At 41.0% G+C, this 24,137-nt stretch overlaps 1 protein-coding gene across 19 annotated transcripts in view; it reads left to right on the top strand.

The window, feature by feature from the left end:
* Window positions 1–24,137, top strand: part of DLG1 (discs large MAGUK scaffold protein 1) — a 370,222-nt gene that overhangs the window by 268,204 nt on the left and 77,881 nt on the right. For all 19 annotated transcript variants that reach the window (XM_040349479.1, XM_040349474.1, XM_040349473.1 and 16 more), the window contains 2 exons: window positions 7,481–7,657; window positions 20,447–20,516. In XM_040349479.1, coding sequence (XP_040205413.1) covers window positions 7,481–7,657; window positions 20,447–20,516 — 247 coding nt within the window. The remainder of the gene's footprint in view (window positions 1–7,480; window positions 7,658–20,446; window positions 20,517–24,137) is intronic.

Raw genomic sequence — 24,137 nt, 5'->3', positions numbered from 1 at the left:
AAAAAAAGCAATTATATTAAACTTTTATGCCTACTACTCCAGTGCAGTTTAATTGGTCTCGCAAAGACCTTTTTAAACCAAATCCATTTCATTGAAAAATACTGTAGTTCAGGTTAGAAATATTATAGTTGGTTTAATCAGCTAAAGGCATTTGCAAAGGTTTGCACAGTGTAAGCTCTGTCTATATACGGAGGGTAAAATAAGTATTGAACACGTCACCATTTTTCTAGGTAAATATATTTCTAAAGGTGCCATTGACATAACATTTTCTCCACATGTAGGTAACAAGCCATGCAATCCATACATGTAAAGAAACCAAGACGAATAAGTTCATACATTATGTGTAATAAAATGGGATGACACCGGTGAAAAGTATTGAACCCATGAAGAAAGGGACATCAGCTGAAATCTATCGGTAATTGGAAAGCAATCCTGTCCCTTGTCATTGCAAATTAATATCAGCTGGTTCAGTCTCAACTGATGGCCTATTAACAGGTGTCTCAATACCAAGGTGTCACAGGGGAAACCTCTTATGATGGCTAAAAGCAAAGAGCTCTCTCATGACCTTAGCAACCTTAGTTGCAAAACATATTGATGGCATTGGTTACAGAAGGATTTCAAAATGTTCCAGTGAGCACTATTGGGACCATAATCCAGAAATGGTAAGAACATAATTTCACCATAAACCTTGCCATGACCAGGTGTTCCTCGCAATATGTCTAACAGGAGTGAAAATAATTATCAGAAGAGTTGTCCAAAAGCCAAGGATCACTTATGGAGAGCTTCAGAAAGACCTAGAATTAGCAGGTACAATGGTTTCCAAGAAAACTTAGTAATGCACTCAACTGCCATGGCCTGTATGCACCCTCACCACGCAAGACTCCATTGCTGAAAAAGCATGTTGAAGCTTGTTTAAAGTTTGCTGCACAACCTTTAGACAAGACTGTGAAATAGTGGGAAAATCTAGTCTGGTCAGATGAGACACATCACCCCAAAAACACCCGCGTACCAACAGTGAAGTTTGGAGGTGGTGACATCATGGTGTGGGGCTGTTTTTCAGCATACGGTACTGGCAAACTTCATATCGTTAAAGGATGAATGAAAAAAATATACCAAGACCTTCTTGATAAAAAAAAATCTGCTGCCATCTACTAGGATGATGGCAATGAAACGAGATGTGACATTTCAGCAAGACAATGATCCCAAACACAAAGCCAAGGAAACTCTCAATTGGTTTCAAAGAAAGAAAATAATGTAACAGAGTCTATGGCAAGGACTAAAAGATCAGAGCTCATAGAGGCCCACGGAACCTTCAAAATTTGAAGACAGTGTGGAAGAATGGGCCAAAATCCCACCTGAGCAATGCCTGCGACTAGTTACTTCATACAGGTGGCATCTTGAAGCGGTCATTACCAACAAAAAGTTGTGTACGACATATTAAATATATTTCAGTTACTCCTTTTCCCTGTGCCATTCCATTTTATTACACATAACTTAGTTTCTGAAAATAATTAGTTTTGGTTTCTTTGTATGTATGGATTGCATGGGTTGCTACCAAAATGTTGTGAAAATGGTGACGTGTTCAATACTTTTACCCACTGTAAATAAGGCATCCTACAGTATTCACTGAATCTGTACCGGCAACATGTGATATTTATAGTGTTCTGTGCTCTCACGTGAGACCACCTTATTAAAAATGGCTTTGCATGGAAAAAGATAGTTGCATGCTTTGTTATACATGATGAAAAAGAATTGTGTTGGTTTGCATCAGGAAACTGATGTGTTGCAGGGGTTCAAGTGTGTCAGAAACATCATGCAAAAACCATGCTTATAAACTAAAGCAGAATAGAAAGAAGTGTGTTCTGTTTTGCCCTTTCTCCTAGACAGTAATGGAAAATTGTGCAGTGTTTGCTGAAAGTCATGTATGTCATAAAATCTGGGTATTATATAGGGGTTTTCACTTAAATATGTGATAATCCAAACTTACTGAGGTGTTAAAGCCCAACTCCAGGCACATTTATAATTTTTATTTTAACCCTTTCGCTACCGGTCTGTTTTCCATTTGATTTTTTGCACACATGCAAAAAAAATAATTTTAGCCCTGAAGATTACATAAAACCCCCAAAACAATATATATGTTCTTAAAGCAGGCACCCTAGAGAATAATATAGTGGTAGTTCCACATTTTTATGCCACACGATATTACCGCAAAGATCTAGGAAACACAAAATTTCAGTAAAAAAAATACACTAAAGCAGGGCTCAAATTTTCAAGTCCTGAGCTACTAGCCAGGTCTCAAGGGTTACTCGCCACCAGTGTCCCACTCAATCCCTTAACTATCCTGCCCCGCCCCTAAACACGCCCTCATAAATTATCTCATGAAATGACACTTAAATGTTTTTTATGCAAAATTAAGTTACAAAAATAAATATTTATCAGTGCAGGCTCACCTGTGCCCACTATTGCAGCATCACTGTGCCCACTATTGCAGCCTCGCCTGGGCAGAGGAAGAGTAGAGCCGCAGATAGCACGGTGTTACAGCTTTACACTAGAACTGTCTCGACACAGCCCCGCCTCCTCCTGACCCCGTAATAGAACGCATTCCGGTTCTGTCTATCACAAGCGCAGGTCAGGAGAAGGCGGGGCTGTGTCGAGCGGAGACCATTCTCGTGTAAGCTGTAACAGCGCGCTATCACGTGGCTGTCCTCTTCCTCCATGCTCTTTCCCCCGGGGTGATCGATGGGAGAACAGCTCCTGATCACCCCCGCCGACAGTGCTCCCCCCTCCTCTCCCAGGCAGCCCAGCTCGCAAGCCCTCATTTTCCACTCGAAAAATGCGAGTAGGCAAATTTGAGGGCTGCACTGAAGTAAATCTCCAGGTCCTTTTCCATCCTAGATTCCCCCAGATCTTCTCCCCCTAGAGAGTAGATTGTATTCATGTTTTTGCCTCCCAAATGCATTATTTGACCTTTTTCTACATTAAACCTCATTTGCCATGTAGTTGCCCACCCCATTAATTTTGTTCAGGTCTTCTTGCAAGGTTTCCACATCCTGCGCATAAGCTATTGCCCTGCTTAGCTTAGTATCGTTCGCAAATACTGAGATTGAGTTATTTATCCCATTCTCCAGGTCATTTATGAATAAATTAAATGGGATTGGTCCCAGGACAGAACCCTGAGGGACCACACTTTCCACATTGGACCATTCTGAGTACTCCCTATTTATCACTACCCTCTGAACTTGCCCTTGTAGCCAGTTTTCAATCCAGATACTCACCCTTTGGTCCATGCCGATAGACCATAGCTTGTATAGTAAACGTTTGTGGGGAACTGTATCAAATGCCTTTGCATAATCCAAATACACTAAGTCTACGTGCCTTCTTTCATCTAGATGGCAGCTCACCTCCTAATAGATTTGATTGGCAAGAACAATTTTTCTTGTATCCATGCTCATTACTGCTAATGATTAGTTTTTATTACTAAAATATTGTATATAGTCCCTTATCATCCCTTCCAATAGCTTACACACTATTAATGTTGAGCTAACTGGTCTGTAGTTCCAAGGGATATATCTTGGTCATTTTTTTAAAGATTGGTGCTACATTGGCTGTTCTCCAATCGGCTGGTACCATACCAGTCAGTAGACTGTTCGTAAAAATTAGGAACATCGATCTGGCAATTACTTGATTGAGTTCCTTAAGGTGACTCGGTGCAAGCCATCTGATTTTATCCTCTGTTATTCATGGGAGTGCTTCCTTTGACATGTCATGAGGATAAACATTGCCGTTTTGGTTACCAAAGCCCGCTGTTTCCCTTGTGAAGACCGAGGAGAAGAATGCATTCAAAACCTTCGCCATCTCACCATCCTTTGTTACCAGAATCCCGTCGCCATCCTTTATGGAGCCAGTATGATCTGTCATCCCCCTTTTACTATTTATGTGCTTAAATCATTTCTTGGGGTTTTTCTTACTCTCCTCCGCTATGTGCCTTTTGTGTTCTTTCTTGGCCACCTGATTACACCCTTGCAGTCTTTGTACAGTTGGAATGCTGATCCCCCAGCCTTGTATTTTTTTGAAGGCCTTCTCCTTTGCTTTTATATGAATTATTACGTTGGCCTTAAGCCACCCAGGGCTTTTATTAGCTCTTTTAAATGTATCCCTTTGGGATGCACTGGCTAATACCCTTATTTAATATGCTCCTAAAGCACACCTGTTTTTCCTCTGTGTTCTTTGTTCCTAGGATTTTTTTTTTTTTTAAATCCTGACTCGGTTTGCAAGTGTTGTCTCGCAAAACGAGCAGGATTCAAGTCAATGCGGTGTGCAGTACCGGGAGTTTGTTCGGAAATACTCAGAAATTCACCTTTCCCGAGCCTTTCCGAGGCTCTGCGGTGCCCCCACCTTTGGCCACATGCGGTATTGCATGCCATAGAAGTCAATGCTGAACAAATTATTTTAGTTTTAGCTTTTATATGAGAGTGCTTTGGATTACGAGCATTCTTCTGGAACGGATTATGCTTGTAATCCAAGGTTCCACTGTAGATACCCAGACCTTAAATTTACATTCGCCTGTGAAATGGTAACAAACTTCAGTACCCTATATTTTCCATAGGCACCATGTTAAAAGCCACCTATATAGGTCATTAGTTTAGCATTGCGGAGGAGGTCTGGTGCTGGAAATATTGCTCTTACTCTGGCGTGCACAGTGATGTGTAACATATCGCAATCTGCTTTTATGTTTCTGGGTGGGGGGGCCTCAAATAAGTTGGGAGGGGGGATTTTATGTGCTTGGGTATGTCTTTAATTTTTAACAATTTAATAAAAGAATACTTTTTATCACGTGATGATTTTTTGGTGACAGTTTCTCTTTAATGACTATGGATGATTTACACACATTCCAGGTGACTGCAGCCACTTGGAATGTGTGTAAACCACCCCCCCCCCCCCCCCACTTTCAGGTCCGTATGAGGTCTTAGCCATGCTGGTGGAGACCCCGAGAGGCATACCTGGAAGTGACATCGAAGAATAGACTGGGGACGTGTACCTGCTCTGCTCCCTCCTCTCTACCTGGCCGCACCCACTATGTCAGTCCTGAGCCCGCAGATGGGCAAGCGGAATGCTTCCACCTGGCGGGCAGGAGTCTGCTTGTCAGATTTACACACAATCTGTGACTGCAGCCACTTGAAATATGTGTAAACCCCCCCCCCCCCCACTGTCAGGTACGAACGAATTATGGGCCTGGCAGCGGAAGGGTTTAACCCCAAAAATAGAACTCCTTTTTTTAAAGAAGCAAGAGTTTATTAACTTTAATAGTTGTATCTGACCTCCACTGAGCAGCTGCCAGAATTTATAGCAACAGCTACACTTCTGGTTCCTCACCCTACGCCATGAGTACCCCATAGGGTAAGGACCTCAAAACTATGGCCCTCCAGCTGTTGCCAAACTACACATCCCATGAGGCATTGTAAAACATTGACATTCACAGACATGACTAGGCATGATGGGAATTGTAGTTCCTGAACAACTGGAGGGCCATAGATTAAAGACCCCTGCCATAGGGGAATGCCCTCACTGATGGCAGGAACCAGGCACAGGGGAGCTGTGAAAAAAGATTAGGTGAACATTTGTTTTGTCCTGAAAAACACCCAGACTTTGTTCTATCTCAGGCATACATCTTGCAGCCTACCTGATTTTAGGCATACTTTTCTGGACTTGTACCATAATTCTTCAGACAACTAACGGCTTTAATACAGCCAATTGCTGTCCAGGGCTCAAAAGTGCCAGGCTTTCTACACCCTCAGAATCTCTACCTTAGTCAGTCAGATTCCGATATGCCTGCTCTAGAATGGGTAGACTAATGGAGGAGGAGGGCCCTCTGAAATTTTACAGCTTCACGCAATATACTTGCCAATGTTGACATGCTCGCTTCTGCTGAGCACAAAAGCTTTAACATTGCTCCACCTGATTCTCTTCCACCTTCCATCCCTTTGAGTAATAAGAGCCCTGCCACGTCTAAAGTCATTACCTATTCATGAACAAAAGGCATGAACAATCTTTGAATATTGTCTCAATCCAAGGATTTTCACCCTTCTGAGAATCATTGCCAAGCTCTATCCAGTGGAAAAAGTCCACAAACATGGTCTGTCCGTTTTAGACACTGCTCAGTCTTAAACATCTTACTGTACTTATGTTATAATCTTTTTATTTATTTCTAGATGCAAGCCCAGTTCTGCAACCAGCTATTGCTGCTATTTTCACCTCAATGTTTGACGATGGGAATGGTGTTCTTGGGGTCATAGGCAATATTCCTCCACTGCCAAATACAGCGAGTTGAGTTGATGCCAAAGAGGTCACTTTTGGTCTCGTCTGACCACAACACTTTCACCCAGTTCTCCTCTGAATCATTCAGATGTTCATTAGCAAACTTCAGACAGGCCTGTACATGTGCTTTCATGAGCAGAGGGCCCTTGCAGGCACTGCAAGAAGTTCTTCATGATGTAGTGTGTTACCAATTGTTTTCTTGGTGACTATGGCCCCAGCTGCCTTGAGATCATTGACTAAATTCTCCCCATGTAGTTCTGGGCTGATTCCTCACCGTTCTAATGATAATTAAAACTCCACGAGGTGAGATCTTGCATGAAGCCCAAGACCGAGGGAGATCGACAGTTATTTTTTGTTCCATTTGCGAATAATCGCATCAACTGTTGTCAACCCCTCGCCATGCTGCTTGACGATGATCTTGTAGCCCCTTCCAGCCTTGTGTAGGTCTACAATTATGTCCCTGATGTTCTTGGACAGCTCTTTGGTCTTGGCCATGGTAGCGAGATTGCAATCTGATTGCTTCTTTGGTCAAGTGTCTTTTTATACAGGTAACAAGCTGACATTAGGAGCACCCCCTTTAAGACTTGTTGCCTGTATAGATGATACCTGGCAGCCAGAAATCTTGCTGTTTGATAAAGGATCAAATACTTATTTCACTCATTAAAATGCAAATCAATTTAGAACTTTTTTGAAATGTGTTTTTCTGAATATTTTTGTTCTGTCTTACTGTTAAAATAGACTATTAAAATTATAGACTGATCATTTCTTTGTCAGTGGGCAAACGTAGAAAAACAGCAGAGGATCAAATACTTTTTTTTCCTTCACTGTAAGTAGTCACACTTCCCCCATCCCTGTAAAGATGCTTGGCGTTTTTTCTCGATAAAATTAGTTTTGCTTTAGTATAAAGCAAAACTATTTTATCGAAAAAATGCCAAGCATCCCTACAGGGATGGGGGAAGTGTGACTACAGTGATGTGCTTTCACAATGTGCTGCCAATACCAAATAGGCTTTTAGTTGTTTATATAAACTGTGATTTGTGATTTCTAAATGTTTCTGTAGATTACTGTGTGCCTTGATTGTTTTTCATATATATATATATATATATATATATAATATTGTTAATCATACTTTTCATTTGTTAATGAACTTTTGGTTATTATTTAGAGCACTGTTTGATTATGACAAGACTAAAGACAGTGGCCTTCCCAGCCAAGGACTTAATTTCAAGTTTGGTGACATTCTGCATGTGGTCAATGCTTCCGATGATGAATGGTGGCAAGCACGGCAAGTCACTGCAGATGGGGAGAGTGAAGAAATTGGCGTCATTCCTAGCAAGCGCAGGTACAGCACAGACTTTATTTTTTCTTTTGTGCTTCTGTAATTCTTCAAGAGTTTAAATAATTTGTGAGTATAAAGGCCTGAGGTAAAGTTGTGAATTGTCATACATCAAAAAATGTTTTTCCATTAATTTCCTGTATTAAATATTCCAGCAAGTAGTTACGTACAATGTCGGTGAACTTCTTATTTGCTCCTTGTTGACCTGTTAATTTTAGCATTGCAGGCATTTTTGTTTTATCAAAAAGCATGCATATTAATCATAGCAGAAATTTAAATCCGAGTTCTTTTCACACCTAAAGCGGGGTTTCCGGGCATAACTTTTTATTTTTTTTGCAAGATAAAATTAATCACATTAAATAGTTCCTAAAACATATTTATAGCTCCCCAATCGCTCCAGAAATCATTGCTTTATATCCTCCAGCTCATGTTGTGGCCGTATCCATCATATGTGTGGGCATGTGAAGCCCAGTTCCTTTTTCTTCCTGGTTTACAGGGAGAGATGCATGCTGGGCGATTTTTATGCACAGTAATGCCCAAAGACTCCTTGAAAAAGAGTGTCATCATTTCCCAGGAGGCAATGGGGTCTTAGGACAGGAAGTTGAACCACCTAGGACCAGGAACTAGGCAGATTACGAAATCTGCCTAGTAACTGCCAGTTAGAAGTGAGTATATTTATATATTTATTTATTTTTTTACATTAAAAGCAAGCTGTTAATAGAAAGTTCATTTTTAGGGTGGAACACTGCTTTAAGTTCAATTTTTTTATATAGCACTACAGAACATTGTCCTTCGGCTGTGGACATGATGGTAATTGAAGGGATTCAGTACTTTAACCAGCTAAATACTGGATACTTTCACCGCCTTCCTGCCGACCCCAATTTCAGCAGATTTCAGTGCTGTCACACTCTGACAATTACTCGGTCATACAACAAATGTACAAATCTAATTTTTATCGTTTATTGAGACCATTTTCTTTTGGTAGTTAATCACCCCTGGGTTTTAATTTTTTGCTAAATAAATGAAAAAAGACCGACATTTAAAAAAAAAAGCATTTTTTTCTTGGCTTCTGTTATAAAATGTTGCCAATACTTCTCCATAAATTTTAGGCCAAAATGCATTATGCTACATTTCTTTTGTAAGAATAATCAAGTCAGTATATAATAGTCTGTAGGAACGTTGGAGTCAACAAACTATGATGTGTATGTGTATATATACAGATATACCCCGCTTTAAGTACACTCACTTTACATACACTCGCGAGTAAGGACATACCCGCAAGTGTATGTAAAGTGCCTTACAAGTACTGTACAGACATTTTGCAGCCGCAGTAAAAGGAGCTGAAGCTCCGAGTGCATAGCCCGCCCTGTTCCAGTGTGCCCCTGACACCCCCACTACAGCTCCTGAGACATCAACTACAGCTCCTGACACCCCCACTACAGCCCCTGACCCCCCACTACACCCTAGAAGTGAAAAAAGGTATTGTTTCACTTTAAGTACATTTTCATTTTACATACATGCTCTGGTCCCATTGTGTACTTAAAAGTGGGGTATGCCTGTAGTAGAAAATCGATCAATCCTGATGCACTGACTGCCCATCTTATTTTTGAAGCCCTAAAATGCCAGAACAGTACAAATACCCCTTTTTGGAAAGTAGACAGTCCCAGATATTTGGTAAGATGCATGGTGAGTCTTTGAAAACAAAGAAATTAGATAAAATTTGTTTCACAATTTTTTGTTTTACAGTATCTCACAAAAGTGAGTACACCCCTCACGTTTTTGTAAATGTTTTATTATATTTTTTCATGAGACAACACTGAAGAAATTACTTTGCTACAATGTAAGGTATTGTGTGTGCAGCTTGTATTACAGTGTAAATTTGCTGTCCCCCTCAAAATAACACACAGCCATTAATGTCTAAACCGCTGGGAACAAAAGTGAGTACACTCCTAAGTGAAAATGTCCCACTTGGCCATTAGCCATTTTCTCTCCACGGTGTCATGCGACTAGTTAGTGTTAGAAGGTCTTGGGTGTGAATGGGGAGCAGGTGTGTTAAATTTGGTGATATCACTCTCTCTCTCTTACTGGTCACTGGAAGTTCAACACGTCACCTCATGGCAAAGAACTATGAGGATGTGAAAAAAAGAATTGTTGCTCTACATAACGATGACCTAGGCTATAAGAAGATTGCCAAGACCCTGAAACTGAGCTGCAGCACGGTGGTCAAGACCATACAGCGGTTTAACAGGTTCCACTCAGAACAGGCCTCGCCATGGTCAACCAAAGAAGTTGAGTGCATGTGCTCAGCGTCCTATCCAGAGGTTGTCTTTGGGAAATAGACATAGGAGGAGGTGCTGCTGGATCCAATAGTAGTGGTGTTGGCCGCATCCCTGGTGTGTAGGAAAAAGAGCGACACCCCCCAGATGGGACTTTAAAGGCCAAACCACAGTATAAAAAGCAGTGAAAAAATAGCGCAACCCCCAAATTTATATGAATATATGGTGATTAAAAAAACAAAACACACAAAGGTGAACAAAAGTTTGAAAAAAAAATAAAAATAAATTCTACAATAGAATTGCTAATATCCATCAAGAGATTGTAGCAATCTCAAGTACGGATAGCTGGAGACATAAAAGTCCACTAAAACAGATGAAAAATAGCTGGCTTCACAGGTGATATAATTGGATCTTCCAGGGCATACATGTACATCCGCATGCAGAGACACAACATAATATTCGGGCAAGTTGGCCCCTTACCATGAAAGATGGATCTCTGTTAGGAGAGATCATACAGGCATATAGTGCAGATTCCATGGATCACAGGAGTGCAGGAAAGGTGGATCCATCCTCTTTAGTTCACAGGAACACTGATGATCAACTCTACTCCACTCGTTCACAGCTCTCCCAGGGATGGCATGATTAGCAGGTTTAATTGGAGGAAAAAAGAGGCTTCATAGTGCATTACGTTTGATAAAGTTCATAAAAACCTCTTTATTAAAAGTTGCTGCAGTGGACATCGGCGTTTAAAATTCACATAATCCATATGCAAAACGGTTGGTTAAAAAGAAAGAAACCAATATCTGTCTGAGACATATAATCCTTTCAGCAGTCAGTGAATTACCGATCTGCTGAGTGATGGCTGTGTCTGATACTGGGGCCCCAGTATCAGACACAGCCATCACACCCATCCACACTTTGGGGATAACGCCTTGAGCGATCCTCACAACCTCCCAGGTCTACTTTGACCAACACAGAAATTGTGTCCTAGGATTTTCATGGACATCTGGATAACTACCTGTCTGTATACCAATCAGCAGGCCTTGGACCTTACCCTAGCTCCATATATTCTTTTGGGAGTGTTCCATGTGAAGCTACCACTATTTACCTTCTCGTGCATTGAATCCATGCACATGAACAACATTGGGGAGACCTACACCTACCTTATCAGCGAATGCCAAATCTCGCATAATAACCACTCCTGAAGCCCCTGATGATGGTTTGATAAGAACCAGAAACACGTCGGGCATTATCTACCAGTTGGAGAGTGTATTTGATGTTACAGTTCTTTTGTTGTGTATTGTATTGTTATGTTTTTCCTCTTTGCCATTTGGCACACGCTTTAATATATTTTTTGGTGATTCCATATGGATATGGAATATGCTTTTTATGTTTTTATGTACTTAGTTGCTCTATGTGCGTTCTGTGCCAATGTCAACAGGTTCACTTTGTCCGAATAAAACATATTTGTTATACCTATACTGTGGTTTGGCCTTTAAAGTCCCATCTGGGGGGTCTCTCTCTTTTTCCTAGGGAAATAGACATGTGAGTGCTGCCAGCATTGCTGCAGAGGGGGGGGGGGTTCAGCCTGTCAGCACTCAGACCATACGCTGCACACTGCATCAAGTTGGTCTGTATGGCTGTCATCCCAGAAGAAAGCCGCTTCTAAAGACTAATGACATGGATTACTGGAACCATGTCCTGTGGTCTGAGACCAAGATAAACCTATGTTGATTTAGATGGTGTCAAGCGTGTGTGGCAGCAACCAGCTGAGGCCTACAAAGACAAGTTTGTCTTGCCTACAGTCAAGCGTGGTGGTGGAAGTGTCATGGTCTGGGGCTGCATGAGTGCTGCCAGCACTGGGGAGCTACAGCTCATTGAAGGAACCATGATTGCTAACATGTACTATGACATACTGAAGCACAGCATGATCCTGCCCCCCCCCCTCCTCCTTCGTAGACTGGGCTGACACCAAATACACCTGCAAGGCGACCACTGCCTTGCTAAAGAAGCTGAGTGTAAAGGACTGGCCAAGCATGTCTCCAGACCTAAACCCTATTTAGCATCTCTGGGGCATCCTTAAACGGAAGGTGGAGGAGCGCAAGTTCTTTAACATACACCAGCTCTGTGATGTCATCATGAAGGAGTGGATTAGGAGTTCGGTGGCAACCTGTGAAGCTCTGGAGAACTCCATGCCCAAGTGGGTTAAGGCAGTGCTGGAAAGTAATGGTGACCACACAAAATATTGACAATTTGGGCCCAATTTGGACATTTTCACTTAGGGGTGTACTCACCTTTGTTGCCAGCGGTTTAGACATTAATGGCTGTGTGAGTTATTTTCAGGGGACAGCAAATTTACACCGTTATACAAACTGTACACTCACTACTTTGTGTAGCAAAGTGTAATTTCTTCAGTGTTGTCACATGAAAAGATATAAAATATTTACAAAAATGTGAGGGGGTGTACTCACTTTTGTGAGATACTGTACATACTGTAACCAGAGCAGTACAGTGTCACCATATGACTGGTGTGGCAGTAATCCGAGACACTGGTAACATTCTAATTGTTTTTAGTTTTTTTGAACATACTGTGACCAGAGCACAGCAGTACAGTGTTACCATAGTGATACTGTACTACTCTGGGGAAGTGATGGTACTACTACTATCACTTCCCTACTATCAATACTACTACTACTACTCTGGTGGGCACTGGTGGGTGGCATTGATAGGTGGCACTGGTGGGTGGCATTGATAGGTGGCACTGGTGGGTTACACTGATTGGCATCACTGGTGCCTCCTTTCTCTTTGGGACTGATGTCCCTTGTAAACAAGCCGGTGATCGGCTTTTTTCTTCTGAAAGCGTGAGGAGAAAAAAAGATTACTGATCCTTTGTTTACATCGTGTGATCAGCTGTCATTGGCTGACAGCTGATCACGTGGTAAGGGGCTGGGACCTGCCCCTTACACTGATCTGTGATCCACAGAATCTCAGTGACAACAGCGCGCAGGGGGCATGCATTGCGCGTGCAAAGGGGAGGACGTCTATTGAGGCTATTTCAGTCCCGCACTGTAGCTGTCATTTGACTATAGCGCGGGCCTCTAGTGGTTAAAGGATAAGTTCACCTTTAAGAAAAAACATAATAAACATATTTTCTCGAATTGTCTTCCAGGGCAGCATCTGAGAGATGGCTCATCCTCCCTGAAACAGGAGACACATTAGTCCACCATTATAAATTTCAGTCTCACCTGCGTGCCTGTTTTGTGTTTCCTCCAGACCCACAGGAGCTGCAAAGAAACGTTTTATTATTTTACCTAGTCTCTGTGCTATTTGCAGGAGACCCCCTGCCAGCATCCCATTCAGCCCAGTGGGCCTTGGGAGGACGAGCAGGAGCAGCAAATTTGAGCAAAAACTTGCTCTGCCTGAGATTTCACCCCTTCAGGGAGGTCTGCAATCATCCCCCCAGTCTGAAACCAATGCACTGGCATTTTTCCCCATACCGCATGCTGGAGGGACCTGCTGCTGCTTCAATCTGGCATTGCTGGTGATCTGTTTTCTAGCAATAAGGATGCCTTGCCCTGTCTGATGCTTCTCCACCCTGCCCTGCAGATCCTGCAAGCCAGGACAGCTCCAAGGTAAGCCAGAATACTCCAGGGTCACCTCTGTCTTAACCTCACTAAAACCACCTTCCTCACGGGGACCCTTTTGTGCTTGATTTCAGGCAAGGACACCAGAGGAAAGGAAAACTAAAAGCAACAAAACATGTGCTTCGTGCAGTCACCAGTTTTCACCTGAATGGGAAAAAAAAACTATGCCAAAAATGCTTAGACAATGTGGTGGCTAAAGAGTCGTGAGGTTACCTGAAAGATCTGCTCAGCTCTTTTAAAAAAGAAATAAAGAACACCATGGCACCGCTATGCTCATCAATAAAGACGTTAGAAGCGCCAACAAATGCCAGTCGGGCCAGTACCCCATCTACCAGCAGTACATGCATCCCTTCAGGTAACGGGGAGCAGGCAGAACGACAGGAACAAGAGGATGACTCGGACGAATCCGAATCGGAGGATAGACTTTACTCTGACAAGGAAGACCCGACTTCAGAGGGCAACTTATTTCTCTCAGAAGACACGGAAGCTAGCTAGCAAGCTGGGGCAAAAAGCCACAGAGCTCACACTATGTATAAAGGGCTACAACCCAGGAAACCTAGAACATTTCCTGTACACCAAACTCTCAAAGATATCGTCGGAGTGGGAAGACCCAGAGAGAAAACTGTTCATACCAACTGCGAGCGTAAGATATACATTTGCAGAGACAGACTTTAAAACCTGGGCTAAATACCATAAAATGGATGTCACAAATAAATCTGACTTAGCCTTTGACGACGCGGGCACCTTAAATCTTAGAGTCCCTGGAAAAGCTACTAGATCCGAAAGTGATTCGCCATGTACCTCAAAAGGAACAAAGGGGGTTTTATTCCCATATCTTTGCAAAGAAAAAAACATCAGGCAAGCTAAGGCTCATACTGAACCTCAAGCCACTCAACAGAGTAATAAAATACAAAAAATTCAGAATGGAGTCTATTTTCTCGATCAGCAACATCCTACCACAGGAGACATTTATGGCAACAATAGACTTGCAGAATGCCTACATAGTTAGTCAGGTTGAAAAAAAAACATCCAGTTCAACTGTAAAAAAATAAAATAAAAAATATCGTACAATCCCATATACATATTGGTAATGGAACATCTTACTACAGCAATACGGGAAAATAAAAATATTCAGTGGATAAGTATTAAAGAACAAGAATACAAAATGGCAGTATATGCAGGTGATTTATTAATATTAATTACCAACCCGATTGTATCAATACCAAATTTAATACAGGAACTTCAAAATGTTGGTAAGTTAAGTAATTACAACGTGACTTACGATAAATCTGAAATGATAAATATTTCATTGACAGGAGAAACACAAAGGCTTCTCCAAAAAAACTTTCACTTTAAATGACAGAAAGAGGCAATTTAAATATTTAGGGATATATATATTCCAACGAATTTGACTATGTTAAAAGAAATTAATTATACTTAATAATAAAAAAAAAAGCGATAACTTTTTAAAAAGTATGATAAAATAATTAATTTGCAGATGGGAAGAATTAATGTAGTAAAAATGGATATACTACCTAAACTATTGTACATATTTCAAACTATACCTATGACTCCCCCAAAAAAATTGATACAATTACGAAAAGCAATGGGTAGTTTCATTTGGGCACAAAAAGTCCCAAGAATAAAAAGGAGACATTAATTGGAACAAAGGAAAATGGAGGACTGGCCTTGCCTGACTTTACTAAATGCCTACAGGCAGCATTAATAGTAAGGATAATCGACTGGCATCATAACATAGAAAATAGAGTTATGAGGAAGGAGAGAATTTTTTATTTTTTTTTCCTCTTGGGGAGAAAAGAAGGCAATAGGATGAATGTGTATGGAAGAAAGGAAGATTGAGTCAATGGGATGACAAATGTTTTAACATTTTTAGGATCAAGAAGCTTATAAATGTTAAACAAGGTTCTATAATTTTGCTTTTCATGCTGGAATAATTGTACTATGAACTGAATCTGGTATAAATGAAAATTTTGTATAAAGGAAAAAAGATCAATTGAAAACCATCCCATAGACCCAATTCTATTCCAACAGTTGATCCAGAGGAACGCAAAAACCCCCAGCAGAGCATGATCCAATTTGCTACAGCAGGGGAAAAAAATCCTTCTTGATCCGCGGAGAGGCAATCTGATTTTCCCTGGATCAACTTTACCTATAAATGTTAGTACTCGGTTATATTATGTACATTTACGTAAGTATCCAGACCTTTCCTAAAGCAATCTACTGAGCTGGCCAGAACCACCTCTGGAGGGAGTCTGTTCCACATTTTCACAGCTCTTACTATGAAGAAACCTTTCAGTTTTTGGAGATTAAATATGATTTCCTCTAGAAGTAGAGTGCCCCCTTGTCTTGACCATAAAGTGAATACCTCGACCCCAAGTTCACTATATGGACCCCTTGTATATTTGTACATGTTGATCATATTCTCCTCCTCGAGTGAATACATTCAGTTCCTCTAATCTTTCCTCATATGCCTCTTATCAGTTTGGTTGCCCTTCTCTGCACTTTCTCCAGTTCCCCGGTATCCTTTTTGAGAACTGGTGCCCAAAATTGAACTGCATATTCCAGATGAGGTCTTATTAATGATTTGAACAAGGGTAACATTATATCTCTCTCTCTCTTTCTCCCTCTCTTTCTCTCTGGAGTCCATACTTCTCTCTTAATACAAGAAAGGAATTTGCTCGCTTTGGAAACTGCAGCTTAACATCGCATGCCATTATTGAGCCTATGATCTACCAAAACCCCTAGATCCTTCTCCACTGCGGATCCCCCCAGTTGTACTCCCCCCTAGTTTGTATGATGCATGCATATTCTTAGCCCCCAAGTGCGTAACTTTACATTTATCAACATTAAACCTCATCTGCCACATAGTCGCCCAAGTAGACGGTGTATTGAGGTCAGCTTGTAAATTGAAGACATTCTGTAAGGACGTTATTTCACTGCATAGCTTGGTGTCATCTGCAAAGACAGAAATTTTACTTTTGATCCCAGACCCAATATAATTTATAAAAAATTTTAAAAGTAAGGGTCCCAACACTAAACCTTGGAGTACACCACTGATAACCTTAGACCATTCCGAGTAAGAATCATTAACCACTACTCTCCGAATTCTGTCTTTAGCCAGTTTTCTATCCTTTTACAAACTATTTCCAAGCCTGTAGACTTTACCCTGCACATGAGCCATCTGTGCAGAACTGTAGTGAACACTTTTGCAAAATCCAAGTATACCACGTCCACCGCCATGCCTCTGTCGAAGGTTTTACTTGCCTCTTTATAAAAAGAAATCGGGTTTGTCTGACAACTTCTGTCTTTCATTAATCCTTGCTGTCTGTTGCTTAAATAGTTTTTTTCCAGCAGGAACTCATCTATGTTGTCTTTTATTAATCTCTAAAGCAGGGATATGCAATTAGCGGACCTCCAGCTGTTGCAGAACTACAAGTGCCATGAGGCATAGCAAGACTTTGACAGCCACAAGTATGACACCCAGAGGCATGATGGGACTTGCAGTTTTGCAACAGCTGGAGGTCCGCTAATTGCTTATCCCCGCTCTAAAGTATCTTCCCAACTATAGAAGTTAAACTAACAGGTCTATAGTTACTTGGTAAAGACTTTGTTCCCTTTTTAAATATAGGCACCACATTGGCCCAGTGCCAATCCAGTGGTGATATTCCCATCATTGAGTCCCTAAAAATTTGATACAATGGCTTTGAAATTAGTTCAATTCTTTTAGGATCCGTGGGTGGATGCCATCTGGTCCAGGTGCTTTATCCACCATTTTGGACATGAGCTCCCCCATGCTCCTTTGTATACACAGAGCTGGAGAAAGTATTTAATAAATTTACCTTCTCTTTGTCCCCAGCCGCCCACTCTACATTATTTTGTAACATATCCCCATAAAGGAGAATCGTCAAAAATTCCTGAGATTTGCAATACAAGGGCCAGCAACCACTCTGCACCTGCAATATACAGCTCTCCCTTCAGCACCCAGAATTTTCTCAAAGATAATGGCAGAAGCGCTAAAAGGTCTAAGATAGCAAGGCATTGGCATAATACCATACAGAGACGATCTACTGTTTTTTGCCGATTCAGCAGAGACCCTAGAGAACAACCCGTGCACAAGTATGTCCTATCTGCAAAACCTGGGGTGGATGGTGAATGCAGAAAAATCTCAGATGACTCCAAGTCAGAGAGTGGTGTATTTGGGCTATGTACTAGACTCCAGACTAATCAAGACCTTCCTAATGGAAGAAAAGAACAATAGAATCACGCAAGCAGTAACCTCTCTAAGAGAGACCAACGCTATTACAATCGTACAGGAAATGACAGTGCGAGGGCTGGTGACATCTTCAATCCCAGCCGTCACCTGAGCACAGATTTGCATGAGACCTCTACAGAATTACATTCTGTCCCAGTGGAATGGCAACCACTCATCCCTGGACAAGGCCATTCCTCCTCCGACTAAACACTCCAATGGTGGCTCAATCCACTTCGATACATCGAAGGGTGCAAATGGGCTCAATCCGACCCAGTCAGGATCACCGATGTCAGCGCCCTAGGCTGGGGGGCACACATGGAGGGCCTCTACACACAGGGAAAATGGAGTTCCAGATGGTCCCAAGCCTCCTCAAATATAAGAGAGCTAAAAGCTGTGGGGGAATCATTAAAAGCATTCAAACCAGCTATACAGGGGAGAGACGTAAAGGTACAATCGAACAACGCCACGATGGTGGCATACCTAAACAGTCAAGGAGGGACAAAATCCCAAAGCTTGATGAAGCTGAAAGAAAACAATCCTGCTAGGCACAGAATCAAACATAAGGTCAATATTAGGCATCCACCTGAAATCTTTATCACAGGGCCCAGTCAACCATCCGAACCACAGAATCCTGAAGCTGTTAGCTTGGTTACTGAAAGGGTAAGACTTCAGAACAAAGGGCTGTCAGACAAGATGCTCAATACTATCCTAGACAGCAGGAAGCTCGTGACTAGGGCAATCTACGAGAAAGTTTGTCTCCTGCAACAAAAACAAACAGTTTTCCCCAAAACAGAGGGATAATCCCAACAATTCTGGATTGCCTACAATGTGGAACAGATAAAAATATCTCCAAGGTACAAGTGGCAGCTCTCTCCTAGTTCATGGATACCAGACTCGCAGAGGATCCGCTGATAAAGCGATTCCTGAAGTCACTTAAGAGCTAGACCAGCAAAAATGAAAAAAAAAACACAGTGCTTAGAGGGTTTCTCTCCCCTCTGTTCGAACCGATGGAAGATGGCTCAGACAAAAACCTCACTCTAAAAACTGCACTTCTTGTGGCCCTAGTATCAGCCAGGAGAGTGAGCGAATTCCAAGCCCTGTTTGTGATGGAACCATACTGCCTAATACATTTAGACAAAATTCTCTCGCCAGACCCGGCCTTTCTACCCAAGGTTTCTTCAACGTTCCACAGAACCCGAATTCTCATCATCCCTTTGCTTCCAAAAACCATGGAAAGCAAAAAAGACACAAACTAAATGTAAGAAACACCTCGTAAGAACGAAGGATTGGCGAAGAACGACCTCTTTTTGTCCTATATAAGGGAGTTAACAAAAGGAAACGGGCATCCAAGAATACCATCAGCAGATGGATAAAAATGGCCATACAGATAACCTATGAGGCACAAAACCTCACTCCTCCAGGTGGGATCAGAGCACACACAACCAGAGCATGGGGAAACCTCAGTCGCAGAGAAAGCAGGGGCGACTCCGGAGCAGATCTGAAGGGCAGCGTCATTGTCAAGCTTCACTACCTTCGCAAGGCACTATCGTATAGACCAGCCGTCTGACCAAGACCAGGCATTTGGTCATATGGTGCTCCAGTCTCTACCCCCACCCTAGTAAGTATTGCTTGATACATCCTCTCGGATGCTACCCTGGAAGACGATTCGAGAAAATGGAGTTGGATCCCTGGTAACTCTTTTTCTAAGAAGTCTTCCAGGGCCGCACTAGTTCCTACCCTTAAACGACAAATAACAGGCACAATGGGGGAGCTTTAAGCTTACTGAGATTTCCTTGTGCACTTTAATACAACTGAGACACGCAGGTGAGACTGTAAAATTTATAATGGTGGACTAATGTGTTTCCTGTTTCAGGGAGGAGGAGCCTACCTCAGATGCTGCCCTGGAAGACTTCTTAGAAAAAGTTACCAGGTACCTAACTCTAATTTTGTAGAAAAAAAATGTGCAATTATTTTTTTCCTACAGCTGCCTGCAAAGCATTGCACCTATAATCAATGGATTGTGGGTGCAATGCCTGGCTCATGCACACTATGCCTGCGGCATTCCGCTCATACCTCCCGTGCAGGCTTTCAGTTAGAAAGCTGGGGGAAGAGTGAATGGTTTACGAATGGGCCGATCAGCACACTTAGTCCACTAAAAACTACAAGCCTGCTGCGAGGGCAGGCGCCACATGGTTTATTCATCGCTGTGAATGGATAATGTGGCTGTGCAGGCGGAGCAGCATACAGCCTTGTCAATTTTTTAATGTGGCAGGCTGCACGGGAGAACAAACCCCACCATTGAAACTTTTTGTAGCGTGTCATAAGTTGCAGAGGCATAAGGACTTGCACGATTGTCCTCTCAGAGTTGGCATTTTAGACCAGGAAGTTTTCCCGAGCTTGGATGGTGCCTCAACAAACATTCGTCGGTCCTTCTGAAGAGAAAGGCAAATAAGAGCATTTTCAGGGGGGTGTATTTTTTTTTTTTTATTGCCTTGTACCTCTTAGAAGCAAACCTATGTTCAAATTATTAATATAAAGCATTTATATTCTTGCTTGGGTGGACATTTAAAAATCCAGAACACAATATTTTTTCTTCTTGTAGGGTTGAGAAAAAGGAACGGGCCAGACTGAAGACTGTGAAGTTTAATTCAAAAGCACGGGGAGATAAAGGCGTGAGTACTTAAATATTTCATGGACTTTTTCCATATACAATCTCTCATCTGTCTCTTTGGCAAACTATGCATGTATTTGTTCTAAATCTGTGTGCCTCATGTTAGCATGTCTATTTATCTGTGCAAGCATTTTCATATTGACCCGATTCAAGATTTATTTTTTTGTCATATGTAAAGCTTTTTAGATGGTGATTTTTGTTTAGCTTTTACTCAGTAAAATGTGCATTGAAAACAGGCCCAGCTAGTGTAGTTATAGTAGTTTATAAAGTTGCAGATATTGATTGCTTCACTTCTCTGCTAATGTTTAAACATGCTTGGTGAATAGTAATTTCAGAAAAATGGCAATAGGAATATATGCATTTTCCTCATAACTATCACATTTTTATACCCAGCTTGTTTATAAAGTTGGATTATAGGTGCATTACCACTCCATATAGTCTGGTTGCTACATTACATAGGTAGCTGAGCAATGCACTTTTTTTTGGGATCAACTTTTGGCCATTTTATATACATGTATACCTGCAGTTATTTATATTGTCTAGGTAACAGATCTTTACATATTTCATGTAACGTTCTACTTTTTTTCAGACTTTGAGGGACATTCTTCAAAAATTGGAGCTCTTTGGTTGCACAGCTGCTCCAGATTCTGGTTGCTCCAGTTTTGATAAATTCCCCCCCAAATATATTTTCTCTTGCTCGGAAATAGCTTGGATCCATTGACACCCATCCCTCTTCTCTGTGGAAAAGTAATTACTTTATTCTGACCCTAGGGAAAAAGGACATTTTGCATGCACTACTGTGCATGTTATAGGAGCATTGAACCTTACAAATGGTGAAGTAAGCATAGTTTGTAGCCTATTTAAGCCAAGTGCGTTATAGAGTGAAATACCTAAACCTAGCCATTTCATCATCTAATATGGAATTTATCGCTTTCCAAGTTGAATGCAATTTTTTTCACATTTGATTATTGTTAAATTATTGTGGTTTGGCTTTGTAGTCATTTATCTTTTATTAGGTGTATATTAAAAATACTAGTGCTACATGAATACTTAAAAAAATAAAAAATAAATCTAAGTTAATGCTCCCAACAACTGGAATTTGAAAAAAACGTTTCTATTGACTGGAGCATGCTGCCTTTTTAACTACTTCCAAAGAGGCAATAATGCTTTATTAACTCGTACTGAACAAAGCCATTGTAGCATGAGTTTCTAAGGCTTACATCTTGAAATCCAAGCATTTATTTTTTCTGGCTTGCTAGGACTATGAGAGCTGCAGCACCTCTCTCTGCTTGCCCAATCACAGAATGATCTGTATTCTTTGAATAATTTACACACTACAAAGTGATCTGTGAATGGGCAAAGGGCGAGAGGCACAGACCAACACTGTGGCTTCAGCGTTTGATAATTTCAGCTCTCATAGCTACAGTGGGTCAGACGTGAAGCCAAAGCTGTAATATCTGAACTGAATGAAAGTGTAAATATTAACAAAAATGGCAGTGATACTTAAAGTGGCATACAGCTCCTGAATAAAAAAATGAACTTAAAAAAAACATTAAGGTAGTTGGTAAAGGGTATCACTTAAACTGCGATCATTAATGGTTAGGATGGTAAAGCCATAGTAAAACTGCATAGATAGGAATAACCCAGCCTCATTGGATGGTTGAAAATAGGGATGAAAAAAAACCAAACTTTAACGCTTTCTTTCCTCTAAGAGTTCAGTTTTTCTTTCAGTTTATTTCTAAATCGTATTGTAAATTGCCAAAAGCTAGCTTTTGTAACACCTGTGCGACAAACATATTGGTCACATTTAATTGTGAATACCTTCCACTAAATACTGAAACATTGGTGTATATTTACTAAAGCTAGATGGGGAAAAATTAGTCACAATTCTGCATAGAAAACTGTATCTAACTGCAGCTTGTTAAATTAAGCTTTGGTAAATAAAACCTTGAAGCTGATTGGTTTCTATGCAGACTTGTGACACATTTTGCCCTCTCTAGCTTTAGTAAATAAACCCCATTGTGACAAGCTAGCTGAGCATGCATTATGGTTTCATAAACAGTAATGTCTCTGTATTCTTATTTTCGTTAACATTTTCAGTAAATTATATTCTGATGTGCTTTAGTAAAATGTTACTTGACAGCATGCTATACGTGACTGCAGACTATTTAACTAAATTAACTGAGTGATGTCCTTGTTCTTTGAATGTATAACAGTTTGTACACACACTGTGTACTAACACTGCTCCCCAAAATGCATGAAATGAGTTGAAACAAATACGCTTGCCATTGATGTAGAACTGCATTTTCTGTGATATTATTCCCTCTTTTCCTCTGCTTTTGTTGTTTGTCCCTCAGCTTTTAATCATATTTACCTATTTAGGCCCAGTAAAAAAGTAGGTTGATGAAATAAGAGACTAGAACTCCTCCTGCTTTTGTAGAGAATGATAGCAATCCTATAATACCATTTGTATTTACAGAAATCTTATTATGTACCATACCTGGCAAAATCTGATTTTCTGAACATAGCAGATATATTTACCATGAATTCTGTGATCACAGGAATGTTAAGTACATCCCGTGTATAGTGAAAGCATTAGGCCACAGCATTGATAAATGCGTTACAACTAATGATTGTTTAAGCAGGCATTTCTATGCTTTTTATTGCCTACATCTGAGGAAATGACAATGGAATCCGCTTCAGATGTGAACTATGATTCTTATGGTCCACTGGCAACACAACCTTTACATTGCTGGTGGTATATCTGTCCCTGTTCTGTCTTCTCCTCTTCTGATAAAATAAAAAAATCAGTCATGAGGCTTATTTAATAGCTTAATGGTAAAAGTGCATCTGTTTTCTTATTTGTCACAATCAGCCTTTACCTGATATGATTTTAGTCTTTTGAATTCTGACATAACTGCTAAATTTGAAGTATTTATAATAAACCTTAGCCTTTTTTTTTCCTGCTTTGGGAACCACGCTAGTAGCCACGTATGCCTCTTTAGTAAATTTAGATGAGGATATCCTACAGTTTTAGCCTAGGTTCACACTGAAGGCGAGTTTGGAATCGTGGGAGTTCAGCTGAAATCCTATGACTTCAAACCCGCATTTAAGTCTGACTTCGGGAGTGATTTTAAAGACATCTGTGCAAATTCCTGCATAGAAGTCTATTGAAATCACCCCCGAAGTGACCAAAGGTAGTGCAGGAACTACTTTTGGGAATCGGTGTGGTGCCGAAAAGTCAGCGTCTCACTGATTCTGATAGTGCTGTTGGCGGCGGCGATTTGACATGTCAAATCGCATGTCAGAACGGCTCGATGTGAACGGTTGCTGAAAGGGAAACCCATCGTATTTTTTTTTATTTTTTTTAAATCAATTTTGTTATACAAGTTTTTACTCTAGACTTTTATTCATCTTTAAGCCCAGGTTCACACTGGAACTGGTGCACTGGTACAAGTCTGTTATTCGTGATCCTTGTAATTCTAAAACATGGATTCTTTTGCACCGTTCGCATATTTGTTGATCTGTTAGGTGTTCTAGGTAATTTCTAATGTAGCAGGGTGCTCATTGTTGGAGGATCATGGATATGTTTACACAGATGCTGATTTAGCTTCTGCATCCA

Source organism: Rana temporaria, chromosome 4 (genome assembly GCF_905171775.1).
Source record: "Rana temporaria chromosome 4, aRanTem1.1, whole genome shotgun sequence".
Classification (NCBI taxonomy): domain Eukaryota; kingdom Metazoa; phylum Chordata; class Amphibia; order Anura; family Ranidae; genus Rana; species Rana temporaria.
This window is presented reverse-complemented; position numbering and strand designations above follow the sequence as displayed.